Source organism: Centroberyx gerrardi, chromosome 3 (genome assembly GCF_048128805.1).
Source record: "Centroberyx gerrardi isolate f3 chromosome 3, fCenGer3.hap1.cur.20231027, whole genome shotgun sequence".
Classification (NCBI taxonomy): domain Eukaryota; kingdom Metazoa; phylum Chordata; class Actinopteri; order Beryciformes; family Berycidae; genus Centroberyx; species Centroberyx gerrardi.
Window position 1 is genome coordinate 23,132,396 of NC_135999.1, and position 27,160 is coordinate 23,159,555.

A 27,160-nucleotide genomic window follows, 5' to 3' on the forward strand; every position below is an offset into this window, starting at 1 on the left:
AGCCTTCCATCTCCAGGAAGAAAACTGTTCCTCTGCTGGATTTAGAAACAGACAGGATGGTGGGAGGAACACCTTAACAAAACAGATGGGTGGGACCGGACGTTTTGCCAAACAATCAGAAACTGCATCAGGTCTTCTGTTCTTCTTGGGGAATGTCGTTGAGGGAATGCAGAAAACTCTCTGTGCTGCATGGACCCAAAACAACATTGTGAGTCACTAACCCGTTCCTTTAGATGGCAGCACAGACGGTGATGTTGCCTCCATGATGACCGGTGACACTGACTGATTACATTCCTCCCTCTCCTCCTTTTTTGGCCAGATTGAAGCCAGCTGGATTCTTCTTTCTTGAATTTCTAGATGTAGTAGGTTTTGTCCAGTATGACCATATCTGCAGTGCAATAGCATTTGTTCGTAATTTGTGTGAAAACAATGAAAATGTACAATTAGTTTTGCAAAATTATAAATGGTTTAGATGGCTGTGTTAACTGGTAATGACTAATAAATAAACCTGTAATGAGCATTCTTATTGTTCCTACCTGTTGATTACTGAGTGATCTGCTGTCATTTGTCAAGGTCTGCTGAGCATGTGCATTAATGTGATTTTTAGGTTTTGGTTGTGACTGCTGCAGCTAACTGGCATGAGCATCACAGTTTCCATTAATAATTTAACAGCTCCCATTCAGTGTATTTAGAATACCAGACATAGCTTAATGTCTGTGTGTCTGCTTAGTGTCTATTGCTGTCTGTTTTTACACTTCCCTTTGATTTATTTATTCTTTGACTTTGACTTTATTAATTCATTGACAAATCTTTCATGAGCAGCAATATCACCACAACAGTTTGAATTTTCTGCCATTTGAAAGACCATTGACTTAGATTTTGCCTAAATCAGAGTTTCCGCTCGGGACACTACAACAAAGAGACTCGAGGGATCTCCGAGGTTATCAAGTTTAAAATGTTATTGTCATTGTGTCAAAACAACTGCCTAAACTGTCTTCCATTCTATTTTTAAACTTGAAAAACCATGTCTCTGCTAAAAAAAAAAGCTGTTATCCTTCTGCTGTAGAATGTTTTTGGGTGAAATTCCCAAGGTGGAATGGTCGGGTATTCCCGGTCATCGACCCCTCTCCAGAGTGTTTTGGTATTGATGTAACTTCTCCTACAGAGTGTCCTAATTCTTTGGTGGATAACCCAATCCATTCATTGTAATCAGATTGTCCTCGTCTGCGGTCTTGTATCGAGTTCCTTCTTGCTCTGGAGCCAAGTATGCAGGGTTGTAATCTTTCTTTTTTTTTCAGTATTTAAGGTTTTTGATACACAAACATTCATTTCTAATTATGTTTTTTTCCACATTTTTTTTTCTCTGTCCATTATCTCACCTTTCTCTGTGGGGAATTCCCTACTACTATTTATTTGTCTCCACGATATGGAACAATGAAGCAGATAAACCTAAGTACACCCTCAACATAATGCTGTTAAAGCAAGATAAGAAAGCACTGCACTCTCAGAGGCTCGTCGGTTAGAGCAGTGGTTCTCAACCTGGGAGTCGCAAGGTGATTTATGGTATAGGAAAAAAAACATATTTCTACAATACACATTTATTATCATCTCTATTTTTTCTGTTTTTTCCTCAATTTTTTTCTCTTTTCTTGTGAAACAGTGAATAGTTTTCAGCCTCTAGACCTCATCTGATAATCAAATGAAACAACCCGAAAAAGGGAAAATCATTCTTTGGTTGAACGTTTACCACTTTCACTTTCAGGGGTCATGAGCCAAAAATAACCACTGGGAACCACTGAGTTAGAGAACGGTGGATCATGTGGACGGTAACACATTTCATCTCTTTAGATGCGGTGCCAGGGCAAGAGGATCATATTCCATTGCTGCTTTAATTCCTCTGTGTCACATGTTTTGCTGCTAACAAAAGTCATGCTGTTATTTCTGTGGCTTTGAAACAGTCTTGAGGTCTCGCTCTCTAAAATCCAAAGTATGACAACAATCAGCACCAAAACATGCTTTCTACTTGTAAATTACTGAGTAATCTGTCATCACCCAAAGGTGCGGTGAGCACGTGTCCTTATGTTGTCCACTGGAAAAATCGGAAGAATCATTTTACTGGTTCACGGTTTTCACTTTTACAACTTACTGGCATGAGCAACACAGTTTCCTTTGGCCTTTGAACCACACCCATTGTTTGTATTTAGAATTCTGGAAATAGCTTTGTGTTTTATAGTTTGTGTGATTTATCAGATCCTTAAGTAGGCCTAATGTTTACACATTAATAGTTTGAATTTTGGGAAGGTGACAGGCCCTTGATTTAAATATTTCCATTATTATTCATTAATGTATTTGCAGCTTGACATTTAAACCTGCTATAATTATTTCACATGCACAAGCCAAAATGTTTTGATATTTAAATTCGTGGAAAACACTGCATACTCATGAAGTCATATTCATATTTTCCTAAAAAAAACAAAAACAAACAATGGCTTGTTGTTGCGATAAAAAAGATGGCCCTTCAAACCATTACTTTACATTTCTATATTTCCTTTAGCTGGTCACTAGATTTCCTACCATCCTCCATGATCTTTACATCAATATGTCACTTACTGTAGATGACGTCTATAGCTTTCCTGTGTTGCATAAACCATTTACAGTACAGCAAACAATACTGTAGGGTCTATATAATATACAAGGGCTTTAACTGAGCTGGCAGTATGAGAGAAACCCTGTGACCTTAAGCTGACAACCCCGGGCCAACTATGTTTCCCACCTTATTTCCTCCTTTAAAGGACTTTGAACTTCAACGCTCAGTGTTTGCTCCTGTCAGCGGTCTGCTCTCTCTGTTTGCTTATCTGTGATTAGGAATTATTAAGGTGCACTCGCATGTCATCTAATATTTCTGGTATGAGAGGGCCTTTGTGCGCTTACGGCATCGGCTATGGTTTGACTCCATTCAGCAAACAGTAAAATATGGCCTCATTGATAAATAATAGGGGGAACGAGGCAGAGGCTGGTGCTGTGAGCTCATGCTGAATGAGCTGTAGAGAGTAAACAAACGTTACAAAGCCGCCGAGAGTGTGAATGGAACAAACAAATGCGTGGTTTACCCAACTGTAATGAATTTTGGGTATATCTGTTTGTGTAGGCTCTGTGCGCATGTCGGATTTGTGATTTTGTGTGTGTGAGAGAAAGAGAGAGAGCGAGAGAGAGAGAGAGAGAGAGAGAGAGCCTGTGCCTTTGTTTACACCAGAATGTGTTTGTATCCACATTTTGTATTAGTGTGCTCCTTCACTGCACTGCATCGCAAAGGTCTTGTCTTTCAGGTTTTCCCACACGCCTACACGCCCACACACACACACACACACACACACACACACACACATACACACACACACACACACACAATGTTTTGACACCTACAGGGCGTGGAAAAAACCGTGGACCTTATACAGAGCTGGAGTTTTTCTGTCCCTTCAGTCAGTCTGCTGTTCCTCTTTCAGGAATGAGGTGGTGACAACTGTAAGTATCTTTTTTTTTTTTTTTTTTGTAATTCAAGTTTTTAGTACTTTGGAGATATATATTACCCTTACATCATTTGGTGATAATAACAGGAGTAAGCATTTCATAGTTGACAGTTGACAATAACATGCCATAAACACACAGTATGGGGAGAGAGAAAACAACAAAGACTAAAAAATACAAAATAAAACTAACTGAGAAAATACAATACCTTATTAAAATGATTTATTTATAATTTGGATGTAAATCCAGAAGTCATCCCATAGCAATAACATATTTTCAAGTTTGTTATTCATATGATGCTGTGTCAACAATTGTATCAACCCATTCCTTCAGCTCTGGGACTTTAGGCATTTTCCAGTGTCTTAGTATAGTTCTGGTGGCTGTAACAGTACCTGAAGAGATAACCGAAAATGCACATTTCGATATACCTGGCACCTAATAGGCATAGCTGAGGTGTTACTGGAATTGATGACCCATACCATCCATTAAGGACTTCCAAAACTTTAATCCAGAATGGCCCGGCCTGAGCACATTCCCAAATGCAATGTAGAAAAGAACCTGTTTCTTTCTGCCATTTCCAGCATAATTTATTGTTTATCAAACCCATTTTGTGAAGTCTACGTGGTGTATGGTAATATCTATGTAAAATTTTATACTGTATAAATTTCCCTTTGGCTTCCCTTACCCTTTTACCTCGATCTGCCAAAATTCCCCCCCATCTGTTTGGATCTCTTTCTTCTCCCAAATCGTATGCCAGCACATTCATGACTAACATACTGGTTGGTTAGCTTATAAAATGTAGATTTGTGGCATTCCTGCGGGAGTTGAAGGAAATCTAAAATATGGTTGTTGTCTGTATTCTGAAGCTTAGGCAATATGCAATTCCTAACTTCTTACTTTACCTCTGAGGCCATATCGCTCAATTAAGACATACCATTACTATACAGGTCACCAATCGCAAGAATCCCACTAGCATGACACTGCTTCCAGTAAATTGTTGTTTTCCCTATAGAAACAACAGAGTTATATATTTGTGTATGGGGTGATAATTTGTGCATTTTATGAACCTTAATCCAGACCTCTCTAGTGATTAAGGATGGGGTTTAATCTATTGCCTAAATTTTGAGATAATGTGTCAATAGGTCTGAATGGTGAACATAAAGTTGACTCAATGTTTATCCATTCTTCTTGGTCATCAGGTGAAACCCAACATTTGGCCAATTTAGCCATTTAAAAACAAAGGTAATATAGTCTGGGATCTGGCAGGCTTAGACCTTGCTTTTCTCTAATCTAATCTCTCAAATTTAATTTGTGGTCTTTTACCCTCCCATAAGAAATGTTTGACTATACTAGGTTATCATACCGTTTAAAAATTGTAGGTGATGTAGTGATGGGCAAGATCACAAGATTGTAATTCAACAGGGGTGTCACCACCATTTTAACAACATTAACTTTCCCCCACAGAGTAAATTTAATTTTTTCCCACTTCTCTAAATTTGTAATGGTTCTCTAAATGGTACTCTTTAAAAATGTATTTCCTGTATATTCCTGATTCATCCACTCTCCTATCCATAAAGTTAAACTTTTTCACCATCTGTGGGTGACAGAATTTAGAGATTGATTGACTGATTTACTGATTTCCCCAATTAATCTTAATTACCCTGACAATTTATAATATGACTGTATAGAATCCATCAGGGGGTCAGTTATAACAGTCAATATATTGTCTGCATACTACTAGTAGTAGTACTAGTAGTAGTAATTTATGTTCTTTACCCCCTGCCTCGACACCTCTAATCCCAGCATTTCCTCTGATGTTAACAGCTAATATCTCAAAAAAATAAAATAAACAATAAAGGACTCAATGAACAGCCTTGCCGTGTGCCTCAGGAGAGATTAAATGATGATGCCTTTAGTTACTACTGCTGCGTTTGGTTCTTTATGTAATGTTTTTATCCATTTGATAAAATTAGATCCGAAGCCAAAATGTGATAGAGAATAGAAAAGGCCACTCTATCCTATCAAAGGCCTTTTCGGCATCTAAGGAAATGGCAGTGACCGGGACCTTTGTAATCCATATTAAGTGAAGCAGCCTTCTCATATTGTTAGTGGAAGACCTGTTTTTCATAAATCCAACTTGGTTAGTGTGGATAATGCTAGATAAGACCTTTCCCAAACAAAGGACTAGAATTTTAGTCAGTATTTTGCAATCCAAATTAATTAAATTTATAGGTCTGAGGTTAGCAGGTTCAGTTGAAATTAAAGCCTCATTGAAAGTTGGAGGTAAACATTAACTGGAAGTATCATTACAATTTAAGTGTGTGTGTCTCCTCGATATGCTCCAGGTGTGCCGATCGTCTCAGCAGGAGGCAACCATCGCTCTTTCACACACATACACACACAAACACACACGCACACACACTCAGCATGGCAGGGGAGTGTGTTCCTGAGGGTCCAGACCTGAAGGAGATGGGTGAGGAGGACCTGTGGGAGCTGATTAATGACAACCGCCACCGGATCTCCCTGGGGGTGAGGCCGTGCATGCTCATCCCGTACCTGAGGCAGGCCAGGGTGCTCACCGAGATGGACGAAGACGAGATCATCTCCTGCCACAACCTCACCAACCGCTCCATGAGAACCAGTGAGACTTTTGACTTCACTTGCTGCTTTTGTGAATGATTTTGGTCTTTTACACTGCAAAAACTGACAAACTTGTAATTTTACTAAGTAATTTTATGTTGTATCCAGACTAAGAGCTAATTTTAGGATTTTTTTTTTGTGTGAAATCATCTTACTGCATTGGCAGATAATTTAACTTGTTTGTTTTATGGTGATTTCTGGAATGACGTCATATTGACATGTATCAAGTGAAATTTATTTAAACCAGCAAGATTATCTGCCAGTGCAGTGAGATAATTTGACTAAAAATATCATGAAATAAGCTTGATAGGTCTGGAAACAAGATAAAATCACTTGACAACTTGTCATTTTTTGCAGTGTAAGAAAGCTAAACGTCTGCCTAAATCATGGTGGTACAGAATAACCTGATTGAATAGACTTGCAAGGCATTTATTAACAAAATAAGAAATGTATAGGAGAAACGCTTCTACCTTCATGGCTTTAGATGAAAGCTGTTGATTCACAGTGTCTTCTGTCCTAATCCTCTACCCCTCCCAGGCCACATGCTGGACCTGCTGAGGACCCAGGGGAGGAACGGCGCTGTGGCGCTGCTGGAGAGCCTGATGATCCACTACCCCGGCCTGTACACCCAGGTCACTGGACGCAAGCCCAGCACCGAGCCTTCCAGATTCAGCGGTCTGTGGCTCAAAGTCTTCCTCCATTTTAAGGGAGAATTTGTCTCTACAGGATAACGTGATCGTCTTTGTTTAACTCATGTCTGCTTTACAACGCTCTCCTCCCAGGCCTGATAAAGTACTCAGAGCTGACGGAGTATCTGGTCAGAGCTGTAACGGGGATGCAGAAGGAGCTCCAGGAGGCCCGTCACGAGGCCAGCCTACTGCACGCACGCTCAGCCTCCCTGGAGACGGAGATTGCACAGATGATGGAGCAGGAAGAGAAGTCCAGATGCCTCCAGTCTGACTGTGAGCGCATGCGAAGGCACCTGGCTGCTGCGCACCGTGAGGTTGCCAAGCTGAAAGATGAGAAGTGTGACTTGTATATGCGCTACACAGCGGTCATCGAGGAGCAGTCAGCTTTGAACATCCGCTGCCGTGACCTCAACCTGCAGGTCAGAGCTCTTCACTAAGCGATTAGCGGTGGCTCACTATCTAATAATGTGTGCCATGTACAGCAGAGATGAATTTGATGAAGGAATCACTGAGCTGGTCTGTGGTAGTGACTAGTTTCTATAACTTTGAGTCACTGTAATAACAGTTGATAACTCAGATAAATTGTGGCATTAACTATTTTTTCCATGGAGAAAACAGGGTGATTTTACTTTAGTATCAGCAGCAGTGTTTGTTTTCTGCGGTGGCAGGTGTACCAGCTGCAGACGGAGCTGCAGAAGGCCCAAACAGAGACTGACTTCCAGAAGCGACGCTCACTCAGGTGTGCTTCTCCAGCTGAAACACAGCAACTGCGAGAGGAAGTCCGCACTCTGCGCTGCCAGCTGCTGGAGGCTGAAAAATTCACCCCGGTGAGGAAGGAGAACCATGGCTTAAATTTATTTTATTTGATTAATTCATTTAACTGGAACAGTGTGGTGTCACATTAACTTCCGCCGAATTAGCAAACTGCAAGTTTTCTCCCATAGTCCTCAGACAGGTGCAGAGGAGACAATAAGGACACTATTATATATCTCATCTACTCTCTGTCCCTCCGCTGTCAGGCTCGTGAGGACATCCTGGCCCAGGACCTGGCTGAGGCCATGGACGGCCGAACGGAGCTCATAGAGCAGCTCAGGTGTTACAGAGAGGAGAATGAACGGCTGCTCAGGGAGAAAGAAGAGGTGTGTGTGTTTCCCTGTGTGTCAGTCAGCTTAGATCAAGAAGTGTCATGCACCTAATTCAGCAAAACTTTTGTGATGGGAGATGCCCTCTTGATAACCCCCACGCACAACCATTGTTCTTCAGATCCTGGCTGTATATCTGTAAAGCATCCCTAAAACTGCCAGGGCCATATGTGTATTTCTTTTCAGCTCCTGGATCAGAAGGAGCGTCTGAGTCTGCAGGTGCAGCAGCTGACTCTGGACTGTGACATGTACCAGCAGAAAAGCACTGTGGTCCAGAGCCAGATGAGAGAGCTGCAGGCAGAGAGAGACCAGGTAAGGAAACAATCCCATCACTCGAGCTTTACGAGTCTTCGTGCTTCCTGTGAACACTGATTCAGATTTCACCGGAGGTTTTCACGCTTTGCAGTCTGTTTTTATGGCTGGCTGGGAACTAATCTTCCATTGCTTCATGTCTGTTCTACCTGCCTGAATGCCAAGCAGTCAATCATCTGTCAGCAGTGGATTACAGTATATTGTTAAGATATCAACCAGCTTTTATGACCCATGTTGACTGTCTGCCTATCCCTGTCTAGGTGTCTCACTGAGTAGTTATTTTTACTGATGACTCTTTAATGAAGTTGCAGGCATCAGCTAAACTCACTCCTACAGCAAATACTATTATTCTCCTTAGTAATAATCCACAACTTTTTCATATAAATAAATGTCTGTTTTGCTACTCTCTGTTGCCAATTGATACCATACAATGTTGATTCAACCTATACGAGAGCTTTTACATTTGCTGTTCTAAACACCTACGAGGGGATCCCTCTTTGCCAGGAAAACTACTTTTATCACTTCAATAGATTGATGAGTAGTGCAGGTATCTATCATGTTGGCAAACACAGGACTTGTGCTTATCTTTGGGTTCAAGACAAGGAGAGGTCCATATCAAGATGAAACTTGTTAGTGTGAAAATGAAGCCAACCAACACTACTCCCCCCCACCCCCTTGAGCTGCCTAATGTCCTGCTAGTTATGCTAATGAGGCCATTAATTAAGCTAATTAATGCATTCATTAGCAAATATTCTATGTCAACATACTTGTCTTCACATAAAACATGGGTGGTATTAATATGAACTCTGTATCTTAAAGCATTAAGGAGTTATGGAAATTTCAAGAAAATCAGATTTATCTCATTAATATGCCAAATTTTTCAGCAAGGTGCTCCAAAATCTAATCAGATTATCTATTTTTAGTACTTTGTAGGGGGAACCTGTGGTGTAAGTATGACGTTTCTGAGTTATTGTGTTCACATGAATGTGTCTACACAGACAGACACACAGCCGCCACCATGAAAACATAATGCGCTGTGTATCATGTACCATGGTGGCACCAAAATCAGCCAGTGGTTCCAGTTCCTCTTTGTTGAATCCATCCTCGGCGGAGGCGCGTCTACGTCCGTGTTGTTTCATATTTCAGGTGGTGGGCGACCAGTCACAATTATCACGTGTTTGTTTCTGCATGAAGCACCAACTGGGCTGTGAAGCAAGGTGTTTCTGAAAAAGGCCAGACGTGTGCAGAAAGTCTGGCTAAATAAAGGTTTCAAATAAACATGGACTGTGTTCCTGTGGCTCCAGGCGTACCTGTCCAGAGACGAGGCCCAGGCCCAGATAGCTCGGAGCCTGGCTGAGAAAGACACCCTGAGGAGCCAGCTGGTGGAGCTCCAGGAGCGGGTGTTCACCCTCCGGACCAGAGGGAGCCACAGAGAGGTGATCACACACACATACACACAGGGATGGACAGTATTTAAATTACATGTATTTGAAATACGTATTTTAATTACTTTTGAGTATTTTGTAATTTCTATTTGACCTGAGTGAAAAAAACAAAATGTAATTTGTATCAACATACTAAAACTTAAATTACTTTTTTAGAATATGTATGACTAAATGAAATGGCGAGTTCCAATATTTAGATATCCATAAGTTTTGAGATGCAGCCCTGTTTGGACTACTCCTATGGACATGTGTCACATGACTAGCTTGATGCATGTGCCAGCTGAGTCAAAACTAGTTGTACTCAAAAGTAGGTAAAAAAAAGAAATGGAAAGAGAGTAAACAGTGATTTGCTAACTGTTGAAATCTAAGGAAAAGTAGTTTTACAATATTCTTAAAATAAAAAAAATAAAATAAAATAAAAAACATTTTTCTTTTAAGCAAGGCATGTGTTTGGGGCTTCAAATGGACACCTAAAGACAAGTGGCAATTTGCTCACACCAGTAACATGTAATTTATTTTGATACATTTGATGGCCATGTGTTTGTATTTTGTATTAGATACATTTTACTGTCTTTTTGCCCATCTCTGCATACACATACCTACACACACACACCACACATACAGTAGGCTGCTAATGAAGTTTATGCCTTGCTGTGTGTGTGTGTGTGTGTGTCGTAGCAGATGAAGCTCAGCTGGGGGAGCCAGGGGTCCAGCAGTGAAGAATGCAGCACCCCAACTCGACCCAGACTGCGCCGCATGGAGGCAATTAATCCTGCATCCATAAATTTCTACAATTCAGAGGTGTGTGTGTGTGTGTGTGTGTGTGTGTGTGTGTGTGTGTCTGTGTGTGTCTGTGATTACGCATCACAGCATTGTGTTAGCAGTTATTTCTTTTTAATTGGATCATATTGCCATGTTCCTTTTTTCTTTTTTATTGCCCTCTATCAAGAAATAAAAAAATGATACCTTTATGATATATTTATGATTTTGTGTGTGTGTGTGTGTGTGTGTGTGTATGTGCACGCGCATGTGTGTGTCTAGTGTGAAGACGCTACTCCAAATAGTATCCGATCACGAAATGCAGAGCCCCCCTGTCCAGAGTCTCTCCGCAGACGGGAGGAAGCGCTGTATGCAGACAGCAGGTGTGTGTATGTGTGTGTGTACATGCCAATGTGTGTTTACATATGCATGTATATGAAAGTACAGTATTCATACCAGTTGATATGGTAGCACTGTTGGCAACATTTTAGGCCGGTATCCTACGAGGAAGGTTTTATTTCTTTATTTCAAGGTTTCATTGACTTCTGCACTCCTTCCTGCTGATGTAACATAACATTCAGCCTCCACAGGGCTTCACCTGGATTATTGATTTACAGGGATTAACTAGGATCAAATTACACCAAGCGAGACACAACAGAGCACAATCTAGAGTAATTAAATTTAATAGAACACCTAAAAACTATTACGTTTCAACCTAGACCACCCGCAGTGAGTAGCACACTATTTTAAGAATAGATTTTAGAGCTAATTCTAGGTTCTTTTCTCAAGATGATTGCTTGTACTATACTGCTTGATAGAACTATTGTAGTTTCTTGTTTACAGTCTTGACACAAGATATTGCTTTGTTATGAAGAGGCACATGATAATTCCCACGCACCAAACCGGTTTCTGAGCTGCAGCATGCCAGATAATTATCTCACACTTGGCATGGAATATAGCATATCACAATAAACTCAGCATTAGAGTAGGCACCTCAACAAACTAGTGTGTGTGTGTGTGTGTGTGTGTGTGTGTGTGTGGGTCTGTTCGAGAGAGAGCGAGAGTGAGAGAGAGAGAGAGAGAGAGAGATAAAGAGAGGTGTTTATGAGGTGTTCTCTTTTTTTCTCTTCCAGCTTGGAAACAGCTGAAACCGACTCTTTGTTGGACGACTTTGTGTTCCTCCCCAATGGTATACATAGCAAACATATTAACTTTTTCTGTCTTGTTGAAAGATATGTGTGTGTGTGTGTGTGTGTGTGTGTGTCTGAGGGAGTGGGTAGGTGTGGACGGGAAAACACCCATATAAAAAGTGCTTTCTAAAAATTGGTTTGCATTTGTCTGGCAGGTCTTGCATTAGCTGTTTGCTTAATGTTGGACGCTTGCCTGGAATGTAAAGTAACACATTAACTCTGGGGCTTTTTTTTTCTGGTGCTACATCCTTGGTGCCAAATCAACAAACAGTCTGTCTTTTGTTTTGTAGAGGGTGAAGTCAAGTCGTCACCCAGGCTCCCCTCTTCCAGTGGCAACAGCACCGATGGGTGAGGAAGTTCACTGTCTCAAGGATCAACAGTATTGTACATGAGGACAGTTTTAAAGTAGGCTGCTATGCATTTTGAAATAGTGTAGGGTAGATGACAGTCTACTTGAATGTGTTTGACGCAGTGTAAACTCAAGGCCATGAAAACTTTTCAAAGTGAATCATCAGTTAGTGAACATTACTCCGTATCCTGCACTGGTGAATCAGACACAACACACCCACCTTCAAGCCAGGTACCAGGTGCTTCAACTTAGATATAAATTATCAACTGTGATATAAGACACGTAACTTTTACCCTGAGAATTTTGTTCACCAAACTGATTTTATGGCACAAAAAGCATTTTCATAACACAAAATGCTTTGATTTTGTCCACAAAATGCACAAACAACACTTCATTTTCGTTTGTGACTTGTTTTGTGACTTTGTTTTGACGAAAATGAAAATGCTATTTTCATTTTGTCAACAAAATAAGCTTTTTTGCCACAAAAATAAAAGTCACAAACTAAATTTTGTGCACAAAACGAAGTGTTACCTCTGCATTTGGTGGATAAAATCAAACAAGCTGTTTTTGGATTTAAGAAAATACATTTTGTTCTACGGAATCAATTTTGGGCACGAAATTCACACAACCCGCCCCATATAAAAGCTCATAGATCAGACTAGAAGGGATTTTATCTGTGCTTACTGTGGAGTAACATTTTTCCTTTTCATGATATGAAACTATATTCCTCATGATGATGAACATGTTTGCTGATTCCTTCCTCCTCTCCTCATTTCTCTCTCATCAGCCTGTCTAGAACTTCAGCCCCTCCCTTCCTGATGCGTTCTCGACCCCAGGCCATCCGCATCACCGGCCGCGTCCTCACCATCTCCTTCCAGGGGGAGGCGCTGCTCAGCCAGCTGGCGGTGATTGGGGGCAACAAGACGGGCGTGTTTGTGCACCTGGTGACAGAGGGAACTGCTGCCCACGCTGTTGGCATCAGCCCAGGGGCACAGATAGTGGAGGTGAGTCTGTGTGTGTGTGTGTATGTGTGTGTGTGTGTGAGGGTGTTTCTAATTGTTCTGAGTGCTGTGAATGTGCCTGGTGGGAGTGTTTCTCATGGTCCTGTTGTCCTGCAGGTGAAGTACGAGCAGAACCAGCAGGCTCTGAGGATGGTGCTGGAGGATTCCACTTTAGAGGAGGCTCTGTGGGCGCTCGGCCAGGTCAGGGGCTTCTGCCACCTCTCCCTACGACCCAGCCAAGATGGTACGTCCCACTATGAAACTTTTCTACCTCCTCGTAACCAAGATGGTATGTCTCATTAGGAATAACTTCTACACCTATATAGCGAAATATGGTGCATCCCACTTTGAAACATTTCTACCTTCTTGTAGCCAAGATGGTACAGTCAATCCCTATGAAACATTTCTGCATTCTCGTAGCTAGGATGGTACCTGCCAGTATGAAACATTTTCCATCTTTGCAGCTGAGATGATAAATCTCACTATGAAACATTGTGATCAAGATGGTACATCCCACTATGAAACATAGGGAGCCGAAATGGAAGTTAACCAAGACTGCCCACTTTATAAGTTTATTAGCGGCTAGATGGCTAACATGATTTTCCAAAGACACAGGCGGGACACATTTAACAAAGCAGAATGTGTTAAAAATCATCTTGCACCATCCACATTACATATGCAATTACAAGACGTAAACATTTTTCTCACTTATGAGATAACGATTGTGTACTTCTAAGTGCAGTTACGGAACTATATTTACCTTGAAATTGCCTCTTTTCACTGTAAGTGTGTGTACCAAAATTATTGCACCTTTTATTCTGGTTGGTGACAGTGTAGGCTACACTAGCCAAAGACTGTAACTATGGCTAGCTATAAAATTTTCATGCTGCAACGTTAGCTAGTCGGTTTACTAGCAAGCTAAGTGACGTCTTGTGTTGTTCCAGACTGCCATCACTTCTACAGCGAGTCAAAATGCTCTTTGCATGGAAAGTTCCTTGCTACATATTTGTAAACTGAAGTTATGCTTTGTTTGTATTGAACGGATGCTGGGTAGTGTAGTGTAATAACGTAAATGTTTAATCATAAGTCCTATTGATTGAATTCCACCAAAATCAGGCCAAGAAATAAATGTCACTCCGGTCTGTAACATATTTCAGAATGGGAACCGTACCATTCGTTGTTTGCTTATATCAAGTAACCTGCAATGTACCAGAGGAGACAGGAGGGAACCAGATCCGGGCGGGGATGACGTCGACTTTGGCATTGGCCTAGGTCTGCATTCTTGACATATTCCACTATGAATCATTTCCTCTCCCTTAAAGCCAAGGTGGTACATCCCACAGTGAAACATTTCTAAATCCTTGTAACCAAGATGGTATGTTCCACAATTAAGATCTTCTCCATCTTTATAAGCGAGATGGTACATCTAGTTAACTGGTAAACATCTCTCCATCCTTTATTAAAATAATGTTTCCCACCATGGTGAATTCCTTAAACATTTGCACAGCCATTCATGTAAATTCATTTACTCTTTACAGTGGCATTGGGATGTTTTGTGCTCATACACTCATTGCAGCCCTGTTGCTACACACCATTTAACACAGATGAAATTTACACTTTTCCATTCGTCATTTTAATTTTCAGAATCAAAATGCACATCCATGCGCATGCACACACAAGCACACACACACACACACACACACACATACATACAAGCATAAAGTCATAAGGCAGCACTATACTACATTTTGTACCAAATCAGTGTTCTTGGCATGGGACGGAAATAAAAGTTTGTGGCCCGTACTGAAATGAGCTCATGAGATAATGGGAAGAAGACCGGTCCCCTAGGCTGAAGAGATAGCCATCTGACACGTGAGGTGTTTCTGCTCGTGTGCGTTTCACATTGCACAATGTTAAACTAAGGACAGGGAATAACGCTAAAGAACCCGTTGTATCTGTGAAGCTATTTGTGTTTATCTGTGCATCATACAAGGAAATCAGCGGAGTTCCTCACACATTCCTCAAGATATTCAAGACATATATTAACCCTTTATAAACTGGTATGCGGCTATGAAGCACTTGCAAAACAACATTGTCACATAGTGCTTTACAGAGCAAACAAATCACACTTTAAGTTTATTATACTGTTACAATCATTGCAACTCATGCTGGATAAGAGCATCAACTAAATGGCTAAATGTAAATTTAAATGTACAATTGGAATATAAAAATATAAGATCTGTGTGAATGTGTGTGTGTGTGTGTGTGTGTGTGTGTCTGTCTGTCTGTCAGAGTATGTGTTCATATTTGAGTGTGGATATGATTGTCCAGCACAAATCTCACTTTTTCTCAACTGGAAAAACTCGCTCTCTTGCTCTGACTATCGCTCTCTCCTCCTACATAGGCCTGTATATAACCCACATCTGAATGGAACAAGTTCACACCCATTCTCTGGGGGTTATCGAAAGGCATTCTGGGAAGTCACTAACTGAAGTAGAAGTAGACGAAAAGTGGATACACTGAAGAAGTAATTTACAGCCCTTCTCACAAAATAATTCCTGGAATGCTTTGAACATCACAGATTGATGATATATGACGGTGTCGGAGTTTCCAAGGTTCTTCTTTCTCCTTTAACTATTAGAGCAAGTAACTGCAACATGGTGAGATGGTGAATCTGAAATAGAGAATGGAGCTAATGCAATGACTACCATATACTAACCACAGCCACAAAATAAGTTGTGAAATTTCCAACAAGTCTGAATAGGTTACATCACTGACATATGGAAGTTATTCCTTAATGTTAGCACAGTAGCTATACTTAAAGTCTACCTTCTATACCTTTTGCTCTATGTTCTCAGGCTATGAGTCGCTGCTGCAGCAGCTGCAGAGCAGTGACACGCCATGTGCCGACTCCTTCTACGTGCGTGTCAACCTGTCGCTGCCCGGCGGCCCCGGCGGAGCCTTGGCCGTGTCCTGCAACGACATCCTGCATGTGAGCAACACACGGCCCGCTGGCACTGAGGGCTCCTGGCGCGCCAGCCACGTCCATCCCAGCCAGCTGCTGGACCTCCAGAGCGGCACAGTGCCCAACTATTACAGGTGAAAGTGAATTCAATTAAACTGACTTGGTGCAAGATTTCATCCTCTCAAGCACTGACCTCATGCAGTATATGAGCTTTTTATGTCCATGTACAGGTCTTGAAAAATATTTGGATCCTTTTTTTTGTCTGTTACAGGGCACAACGCCTGCTGATCAGAGCAATTGAAGACATGAACTTCCAAACAAAAGTGTGCCGAAAAGTAAGAACAATCAAATCCCCCCATCCAAAACTATCACTGCAGTGATTCCAAAACTCATTCCTGGGAATGTTCCTGTCCCTCTCCAGGTGGAGCGTGTTGCGGCCCAGGAGAAGCAGAAGGCGGTGAGGATCGTCAGCACCGGGCGGCAGGGCAGGAACCCGCTGTGGATCAGCGTGGAGGACGGAAACACCAAGAGCACAGAACCAGGTACAACAAGAACTTACACGCATAAACACAAAGTATGATATCCCTGCTTTATTGTAGTAGAAAAACAGATAGTAGCACTCTGGCTGTGACATTTATTTTCCACACTGACATTTCAGCTAAAGTGCTTCCATCGATAAATGATGCAGATTGCTGTGTATTGCTCCACTGCAATACACAGCACTTTAATCTGTCATATTCTTGCACTTTAAAAGCATCTTTCTTTCTTTTTATCCATTTTAGATGATTTTATTATTATTGTGCTTTTTCTACCTTACCTGCGTAGGGTTAGGGTTAGGGTTAGTACATATGACAAACAAAACTTGAACACTCTCTCCTTTGCACTTATCATCTTAGCACTTTAGCTGAAACGTTGGGGTGTGCGTCTACTTTTTCTATTCTTTTTCTATAGTTTATCATTGCCAATAGTCTGCACCTCTTTGGGTGCGCGCTCTGCTATTTTTCAAAAATCCCTGCTTTATTGAGAGGGCAATACGAAGAAAAAAGGAAGAATATTACAATAAAATCTCACACACACAGACACACACATGCACTGATCCTGTAACTACTGCTCACTTACAGTATATACTGTATCTTTGTCCCCTCCAGCTGATACATCTGCACCCAGAAGTTGTGTCACCCTCATGCCCTACACCCTGGTCACCCCCCACTACCCCCCCGTCTGCAGGCCCATCCTGCTGCTGCCAACCGTCCTGGGACGCATCCTGGACAAGAAGCTGGCCGACTGGCAGGGCTTTCAGCTCTGTGAGCCTGGTAAGGGAACTTGGAGATATTTTATTGATATATGCTGCTCAAATGAAAGTTGGGTGAACCCATTTGTGCTGTGTAGCTGTTTTTATTGGAGCCTTGACCAATGAAGTCATATACTGTACTTGGCTGATAGATGAGTCTGCTTGATTTGACAGATGAGACATTTTATTGGTGAAGTGGCCACGGACTTCCTCCTATTCCCAATTACATGCTGTAATAGAAGTACATTTTGCTGTCTTAGTATACAACCAATCTCATACATGGTTAAATATTTTATGGGTTTCTCTGTCACTGTCAACCAGGAAGGAAATAATGTGAATACATTATGGGAAAGACCATAGAGGTTATACAGACCATAGAGGCTTGTAGTTGGATCCTGCAATGATAAGACAAGATAAGATGAAACTTTAATGATCTCTGTGGGGAAATTGGATCGTTGCAGCAGCAAAAGAATAGGATGTTGAGAAGAAAAAACAATATTAAGATAATACAACAAATGAAGATAATACAACAACTGGAACATATTGAAAATACAGATACAGTGTCTTTATGCTAATACAGAGCTCCTATTGGCTTGAAAAATGATGATGATGGTGTGGAATGAACATGAACTCATGGTAGTGATCATGTGATCTTATACACATACCTTATCTCTCTCTCCCGTCCCTTCCTGTCTCTCTTCGTCTTCTCTCTCTCTCTCTCTCTCTCTCTCTCTCTCTCTCTCTCTCTCTCTCTCCCTCCCCTTCCCTCGCTCCCACCCTGCTGCTCTGCAGAGGCGCTGAGCTCCAGCGAGCACACGGCCCGGCTGCAGAGGTCCGAGGTGCTGGAGGAGTGTGAGCAGGGAGGGAACCGCTGTTACACCCTGCAGAGCGTCGAGAAAGTCATGAAGAAGGTTAGAACTTCCAACACTTCACGAACAGAGACAGTATTTGGTTTCCTGAAACTTACCATGCACTCCTGACATCATGGGTTTGTCAGTGGAGGACAGGGCTCTGTAAATTGTGGGGTAAAAGAGTGTGGGAAAAGAAAAAAATGGCTATTAAGTTGACTGTACTCAAGACTAAACAACCTACTTTAAAGGAAAAGCTGAAAATAAATTGAAGCAGATTATCCTCTCTATCATCAGTGGAACTGTCATCTCCTTTTTCCCTGCTATCTTTCCTGTCACCCTCCATTTTAATAAAGGAGAAATGTCATAAATAATCTTTAAAACAGCAGCTGCTCCCACAATAAGGCTCATTGTTCAAAGCTGCTCGACTGCTATCACCATTGTTCACTTGCTGTGCGTCAGCCGTGCTTAAACCGGTAGTTAGTATGTGTAATGTAATTACAACTTACAGTATGTCCTTGAATCTTTAGTTTTTTTGTGTGTACTTTGATGCAAGGTTCTACAATGCTTCCATTTTAGCAACGTCTGCTGCTTAAAATATATTCATGCTCTTGGAAACTTGTGCAAATTAAGATTCAAAGCGGCGATGGGCAATTTCAATCATTTTCACAGATCATGCTCCCATACTCCTAATCCATTTCTCTCAGTTTTTATATGTCACCCTATATCCCTGCTCTTGATTCTGACTGAGAGAATTGTATTGTATGCTAAGTATTGAATGTTTTCTACTCTCTTTCTGCCTCCCTTCTCCTCCCTCCTCATACAGGGGATTCACTGTGTGCTGCCGTTGGGGCTGGACTGTGTGCGTCGGCTGCACCGGGCCGAGATCTTCCCCATCATCATCTTCATCGCCCAGTCAGCACGCAGCGCACGGAAACTCAGGTACACTCTCTTACAAAGTGTCATGGTTCTCTTCATTCCTCCTGATGAGGGTCTGGCCCTAGAGATTGGCATTTACCGTTGATGTTTTAAAGAGGGTTAGGGTCATATTGTCTACATTTGGTCAGTCATCCACGGGGAGAAGAAAAATACACCACCAAACAACAAGTTCAAGTTCAAGTTCAAGTTCATTTATTTATATAGCCCTTTATCACAAGCATGTCTCAAAGGACTTTATAGAGAATCAGTCAGCTAAATCTAACTGATCAACAATCAACCACAGAACAGAATGATATAGGACAAACATCAGGAAAAGACACACACAAACAGATTATAGCAAGACATAACAGCCTGCCTATTCTGCATACAACAACAAAATAAACCCAGAAATGCAAACTACATAGAATACAATAGCTATTCTGTAACAGTGTTAAATTTTTTTTGGGTAGATTTTTTCCTCTAATGATCATAATACTCATTATGTTTTGATGTGTATAACACGTTGTGATCTATTGTCTTCCTTGTATCCTAGGTGAGGTCAGAGGCAACAGTTTCTATTCTGTTTTATGTCATGCTTTCTTCCCACACCCGCAGGTCGAAGCTGCACCGTCACGGCCAATCAGAGGAGCAGCTGCTGGCGTGTTCTCAGAGCGAGGAGCCGCTCCTGGACAAGCTGCCCTGTCTGTACCGCAGCGTGGCGTCGGACTGCTGGTGTGACAGCACCGCGCTCCTCACCCGCCTGCGCACCGTCATCTGGGAGGAGCAGAAGAAGATCGTCTGGGAGGAGCCTGACCTGTGGTGAAGGGGAGGAATAGAATAGAATAGAATAGAATAGAATAGAATAGAATCATAGACCATAAATCCTTAGAAAAAATGGAACATAGAAACATAGAATAGAGCAGAAGAAGATTGTCTGGGAGGAGCCTGACCTGTGGTGAAGGGGAGGAATAGAATAGAATAGAATAGAATAGCATCATAGACCATAAATCCTTAGAAAAAACTAGAAGATAGAAACTTACAGTAGAGCACAAGAAGGTCGTCTGGCAGGAGCCTGACCTGTGGTGAAGGGGAGAATAGAATACAATACAATAGAATAGGATCATAGACCTTGGAAAAAATAGAAGATAGAAACATAGAATAGAGCAGAAGAAGGTCATCTGGCAGGAGCCTGACCTGTGGGGAAAGGGAGAATAGAATAGAATAGAATCATAGACCATAAATCCTTAGAAAAAAATAGAAGATAGAAACATAGGCTAGATTAGAGCAGAAGAAGATAGTCTGGGAGGAGTCTGACCTGTGGTGAAAGGGAGAATAGAATAGAATATGATCATAGACCATAATACCTTAGAAAAAATAGAAGATAGAAACATAGAATAGAGCAGAAGGAGATCGTCTGGGAGGAGCCTGACCTGTGGTGAAGGGGAGAATAGAATAGAATAGAATCATAGACCTTAGAAAAAATAGAAGATAGAAACATAGAATAGAGTGGAAGAAGATCACCTGGGAGGATCCTGATCTATGGTGAAGGGGAGAATAGAATAGAATAGAATAGAATAGAATAGGATCATAAACCATAATACCTTTAGATATAGAAATAGAAGATAGAAACATAGAATCGAAATTATTTCACAAAGGGCATTTTTGAACGAATAAGCATTACAAGAGATATTTTTTGTAAATATACCTGAGTATGTATCTATGATACTTGTTAGTAACCGGATAATGAAGGAATTTGCAGCATGAACGAGTGTGTGTGTGTGTGTGTGTGTGTGTGTGTGTGTGTGTGTGTGTGTGCGTGTGTGTGTGTGTGTGGGTGTGTGTGTAGGTGTGTGTGTGTGTGTGTGTGTGTGTGTTGTCCCAGACTAAACTCATAGGTGTGCAATAGAAGACAGATACTTTTTAAGAGTGTGTTAAGCTGTATCATGCTATAATTTACTGTATCCAGAAATATTTTCTACGTTGTATGTTTGCCTCCCTGTTTGAGGCTTTGCAGGGTGTCGACTTCAAACAAAGACGTTTATTGTGAGGTCACATCACTTTATCCTGTCTATTGTGACTTGTATGGACTTCATCTCTACAATATGTTGTAGTTCAATTCTGAATATTTTCCCACTAACGTAACCATCTCTTCTGCACTTTAACTAGGGTAAACAACCTGTAGTCTTTTTACACTTTAATAACATATTTGAGACAGGAGTTTTGTCAGCAGGTGAGACTTAAATGATGGGACATAACTGTGCAATGTGCAGAAAAGTTTTCAATTTCAAAATGAGAAAAATGTGACACTACACTACTGCCTTAATGGAATATAGTTATTTGAATCTAGTTTAGAATACAGTTATTTGCTGACTAAAGAATTTGCTTGAAAAATAGTAATATTTTTAATAATTGGATGTATTTTTTAACATACTGACCAGTAAACATCAGATACCATTTCTTTTCCAAGATGGATATAAAGAATTTTGTAATGAAACTCTTCTGATGTAGACTAATGCAGAGTATGTAATGACAGTCATTTGAGAGTTGATAGAGCTTCTTCTCCTTTTCTTCTTCTCTTATCCTCTACCCTGATCTTCTTCTTCATGGTCTTTCCAGTCATTCATAAACATTCACCACCCATGACTGTTGTCTTAGCTTTCCAAAAACTATTCCTGTTACAACTGTACCTGTGTCTTTCTCTGCAGTCTAGTTTCATGGGAAGTGATTGTTGGAAAATTAAAAGCTGTGTTGTTGGCTGATTGTTTTTTTTCTAGAACATCTTTTATATAATTTGACTAAATAATTTCCATTTGTATGTCACTTTTCTTTTATGGGTCTACAACACAATAACATTTCAGGATTTTTTTTAAAGCATGTTTATGTTCATATTGCATAAATTAAGCCTAAGGTTCATAACATTCATGCAGTATCATACTACTATTTCTATTTTTTTTTAGTCTGTTTTGGTGCCAGGGCTTCGATGACTGAAGGAATTTTTCCAAAACCTAGAAAATGTGCCATCTAGTAGAAAAGAAGGTTGAAATGTTCCGTTTGAAGAAGTTTAATTAATCAGAAAGAGTAAATCTTTTAAAAGTGTTTAACTCTAGCTGAAGCAGTTGAGAGTCCAATGATTTATGTTATATTTTATATTAATAATTTTGCTTTATTTCTATATCAGTATTATTATTTTTAGTCGTAGTAGTAGTAGTAGTAGTTAGAATAGCATGAGTGTGCTAGCTTTCAGCCAGTCCACTAAAAAGAAACATTTCCATGATGGAATCAATTTAGGCTTTAATGAGCAGAGGTAAGGGCGCATGCGCAAGGTGACAGCTCCCCTATGCTACTATCAGCTGCGTCACCACAAGAGGGAGAAGACGGACAGAGAATATTTCTTGACGCACAGGGGAAAACCTGCTGCGGGCCTACAGGCATAAGACCAGGACAGGCATCTGGTAGGCCCAGTAACAGTACTATTCATTTTTTATAAAACATAATGAGCCGTGGCTTAGCTCAGAGTGGCTTTCACAATAAGAGCGGTGCTGCAGCAGTTTCTGTATTTTCGTTGTTGTTCATCAGTAGGAGCTGCAGCAGAGAGGCCATGAGCGGATAACAGGTGGCTTTCTGCTCAGCATTTTGGGATTTTTTAAAAATTCTGTAGTCTGGCCTAAAGTGTTGGTAAAATTAAAAATCAAGTAGGTAAAATGAACAATCAGAAGGGGATAAATAGCATGAGCTAGCTGTAGCCGAATGTGACTATAGTGTTTTCCCCGTCCTGCACCTTGAGGTCTACATTGTGTAGTTTGTTGACATTTTGCCCCAGAGATGTAGGCCTGCACCTTGTCTTGTGTAGCCTACAGGTTATTAAAGGCTTAGACTACAGTGGGGAATTGAGAATTGAAATCTTATGAACAAATAATAGGCTACACATCTTCAAAGTATAACAGCCAATGCCTTTTTTTTTTTTTCATATAATGGCGTAAATCTGTACAGTTGAGTGATATTGTGTGCATATTTTACTTGGTGATATATTTATAATTTAATGTCAAAAGTATAGGCCTAGTTTTAATTTGAGGCGTCTAACACTGTTTAACACTGTTTAATCCTTAATCACTTCCCAAGTTTAAGTGACATGACATAACATAACTGTGCCAGATTGCAGAACACCCTACTTTCTCCTTTTAATCCACACTCATTCTCTTATTTATGTTTATTGATGAGTCATTGATCCAGAAAGTGTCGCTTGATGACATTACAGTCCTTAACTCTCTTGTTTTTGGACTTTAGGAGGAATTTGTACATGCAAACAAACCCTTAAATACAAAACCGAACTATAGTAATCAATCTGTAATAAAGGTTTGAAAGATAGGCTGCTACACAAACACAGCAAAACTTTAAAATGTGGTATGCCTACCACAGAAAACCGTAATATATTAAGAATGCCATAAAGTGCGATAAGGGCACTATAAACTCACTATTAAGCACCACACACAATCTATAAGTCCTTCTAGGAAAATTATAGCATTATTACAGTGAATTTTGAAAGGTAAACTTCTCTACATAACAATATGATACTTGAATTCTGTTCAGGGTGTATTTTTTTTTTTTTTACTTTTAAGTATTACCCTTAATCCTGCGAGCTAATCACTACCACTTAAATGAAAAGCGTCCTTTTGTTCGGATATAGTTCACTTTCACTCACTGAAAATTATTTTGGCTGTAGTTATGGAAAATAAAGAGCCGCCATGAAGTTGGGCGACCACACGGGGGCGGCAGAGAGAAATGAATGGCAGGCAGAGGGAGTGGTTGGGGGAAGAAAACATGGTTCCTACTCTACTGAGGGAAGGAAGAGCAAGAAAAAAAAGAGAGAGAGAAAGATGAGGGGACACTTTGATTTCTGACCACAACGAGAAAGCAGCACCATCTTTCATCAGCCTGTCATGCTGCTTAGCTGGCCGTTTCCCAACCTTTGATTTCCCTGCTTCTATCTACCGGCCAACAGAAGACAAGGATAATCAATGCTTTTTATATATATATATATATATATATATATATATATCTGGTGGTGATTATTGACTTGGTCTTGGCTCTTGGTCTGAAGACTTCCACTGATCAATTTCCTCCCCTGGAAGACGATTTTGGCTCCGTCAGGGTCCAAAACCCCAACACCCCCCTCCTCCCCCCCCCTCCCCTCCTGTTGCTGGGAAACCACTCCAGTGATTTGTGTGTTGTCAGAGTGCATTATAGACAGTGACATAGAGAGAGAGAGAGAGAGAGAGAGGGAGAGAGAGAGAGAGAGAAGCACAGCCAAGCCTTGACAAGAGAAAGGAGGAGAGAAAGAGAGAGAGAGAGAGAGAGAGAGAGAGACGAGGTGGCGGGGATGCTAGGAGGAAAATGACTACATGCAAATCTACACTCTCTCTTGGACTGTCTCAGTCTTACACACACACACACACACACACACACACACACACACACACACACACACTGCATACTGTCTCAATTGCTGCACTATAGAGCTAGATTAACATGCTTTGATTTCTCTCTCACTCTCTCTCTCTCTCTCTCTGGGCTGGGATTCAGCTTTTGGGATTAAAGGAATGAAGAATGTATTTGGCAGCAAAACTGTTGGGGAGAATATTTGATGTTTAATTGATAGAGGTTGGATGTCAGCAGAGCAGTAGGCTTGTTATGTGCAATTACTCTAAGTCAGTGTGTGTGTGTGTGTGTGTGTGTGCGTGTCCATATGTGTGTGTTTTGCCGTGTCTGTGTGTGTGAAATTTACAGCCGTGAGACGTGCCTGTGCATATGTTTGTATGCTTTTATGCCACAGTTTCTCACACAGTCTATCACAGAAACACACTTCACTGCCAAATTAGCCTGTTTTTAGACGTGACAGTAAAACTGTGACTTTAATTAAAAACAACAGCATCCTCATAAGTTCTGCTGTACCGTATACTGTTATATACTCTGTGACGAAGAGAACTAAGACTGCAAAACAAAAAGAAGTGATTTTTCTTAGCAGTTGTGATATGAATTGCAATACATTTTCTTATTTTTCTTATCATGGATCGTTGTAATTTGACACCGGTTTAAAACCATGATATATCACAACCTTGAGTATGTTATTGCTTTATACAATATTTTTACAATAGTATCAGCCGTTAAACAAAGATACAAGCTTTGGGTTTTCATTTAATAATTTTATTTTGTCCCTCTGCCAACAAAAAATGAGTTTTCCGTTGTTAAGCAATAAACATTCTTGCTTAGCTTCCGCTCATAGCTCAAGGCGGAGTGATATTGTTCCAGTTGTAAGGTACAAGTTTGTGTATTGCATTTACAGAATGCCTCTCCTCCAATCACAATGCATGGATGGAAACAAATGTATAATTTTCAGCTATAAAATAAAAAACAAAACAGGTGTAAAATGAGATGCTAATGCTTTGGATTTACTCAGTCTGAATATCATGAAAGGATTTTCTCCAACATGCAGCTGAACTGGTTTGCCAGGGATTCTGCACAGCAGCAGAAAAAATTGGTTAGGAGGCCATTTGAAATATTGATATAAAAAAAAAAAACAGAGAAAAAACCTGCAGCTGCCAATAATGTTATTTAGATTCTCTTTCGATTAGCGGCAACCATAACCAACACACATATTGCTGATTAAACTCTTTGTTAGTTTTCCTTGGTGGCTTGTGGCCTGCTGGGATGAGAATTAAAACTGAAACTCTCTCTCTCTCTCTTTCTCTCTCTCTCTCTCTCCCCCTCTCTCTCTCCCTCCCTCCCTCCCTCCCAGAGTGCTGACCCTCTGGTGACCTGGCATGGTGTGAAGCACGTGAGATAGGAGTGGCTGCAACCACACGTGTAAATCTCTCCAGGCAGTCATCTGTCTGTCTCCCTCACACACACACACACACACACACACACACACACACACACACGCACACCCTCACAGACACTGTGCTCACCTTGAGGGCAATCCTGCCTCTCCCTGTGTACCAGCATGGATTAAGCCCACATGGGAATTCTGCTCAGTCAACAGTTCCTTGGTACACAACCACAGTATCAACAACTGATCCTGCAGCGTTCATGAGAGTTTCCCATTTGAAGCGACAAGACAACGCACGCACCCTCATGGCGCCGCCTGGCCTGTTGCACAAGATCTCATCTCGTAATATGTCGGCCTACGTGTGAGGTAGTGTGTGATCTTTAAATGTAAAGGTCATCAAAGCTCAAATGTGACATTACAGTGAGCACGTTTACATAAACACAAAAAAATGGGATTGTAATTATAGCTGGGCGGTATGACCTGAAATGCATATCATGATATATTGTGACATTTACCTTGATAATGATAAATGAAATGATAATTTGTTTATATTTTTTTTTCCTTGGTGCACAAATAATACATTCTACATTAGTGTCACGGTCCTGGAGTAAAGATAACTGCATCATTCATCAATGTAAAGAAAAATAGATCCACTCTACTATGTTAGTTTAGCATTAGTATAACATAGTGCCTGTTAGCCTAAATGTTTCATTAGCATTGGCCAAATTTGATAAATTCCAAACATGTTACTCAAAAAATCATTTTGCTATCTCAATCTAGTTACGCCCATTGTGATATGCAAAATCCACTCAATACGAGGGGAAAGAGCATTAGGCAAATTTAAACTCCACAGCTGTTACAAGTGGCGAGGCGTCTTTACGACGGTGATGTAAAACACCACCAAAGGACTCAAAGGTCGCAAAAGTCATCAAGTTTCAAATTCTACTGGTGGCAGCTTTAAATTAAAGGAGCACATGCACTGGACTCCACTGGAGGAACACATACTGCTGTGGAAAATTAAAGATTAAAGTTTCATAGTGTTGGTTTCAGTAAATTTTCAGTTTAATTCCTATCCCGTGGTGTTGGAGGCACCATAGGCATAAAATCCCATCCCACTGCCAGAAATATTATAGTATATTAAAACATCTAAAGGAAATCTTTAAATTAAATTCCTCACTGATTCCATGTGGGTAAAGAGTTTTAAAGCTAAAAGATCCAAAAGGCCTGTCTTTGTTTTCCAAGGAAAGAGAGACCGTAGAG

At 40.8% G+C, this 27,160-nt stretch overlaps 1 protein-coding gene across 2 annotated transcripts; it reads left to right on the top strand.

The window, feature by feature from the left end:
* The first annotated feature begins 3,462 nt into the window (after window positions 1-3,462).
* Window positions 3,463-21,831, top strand: card14 (caspase recruitment domain family, member 14). Of its 2 annotated transcripts, none has more exons than XM_078282582.1 (21): window positions 3,463-3,522; window positions 5,871-6,166; window positions 6,703-6,840; window positions 6,948-7,273; window positions 7,523-7,681; window positions 7,874-7,993; window positions 8,183-8,308; window positions 9,613-9,744; window positions 10,432-10,554; window positions 10,795-10,895; window positions 11,646-11,701; window positions 11,993-12,050; window positions 12,839-13,055; window positions 13,170-13,296; window positions 15,911-16,151; window positions 16,289-16,352; window positions 16,439-16,559; window positions 17,166-17,330; window positions 18,101-18,219; window positions 18,983-19,098; window positions 19,690-21,831. In XM_078282582.1, the coding sequence occupies exons 2-21, from the start codon at window positions 5,953-5,955 to the stop codon at window positions 19,895-19,897; spliced, it is 2,931 nt and encodes a 976-aa protein (XP_078138708.1). In that variant the 5' UTR covers window positions 3,463-3,522; window positions 5,871-5,952; the 3' UTR covers window positions 19,898-21,831. The 2 variants fall into 2 exon arrangements, with proteins under 2 accessions (XP_078138708.1, XP_078138709.1); XM_078282583.1 differs by having other exon boundaries at window positions 10,435-10,554.
* Window positions 21,832-27,160: the final 5,329 nt, after the last annotated feature.

Coding starts and splice junctions, on each gene's coding strand:
- card14 (XM_078282582.1), top strand. CDS start 5,953: ATGGCAGGGGAGTGTGTTCCTGAGGGTCCAGACCTGAAGGAGATGGGT. Junction 6,167..6,702: donor CAACCGCTCCATGAGAACCA/GTGAGACTTTTG, acceptor TACCCCTCCCAG/GCCACATGCTGGACCTGCTG. Junction 16,353..16,438: donor AAACAAAAGTGTGCCGAAAA/GTAAGAACAATC, acceptor GTCCCTCTCCAG/GTGGAGCGTGTTGCGGCCCA.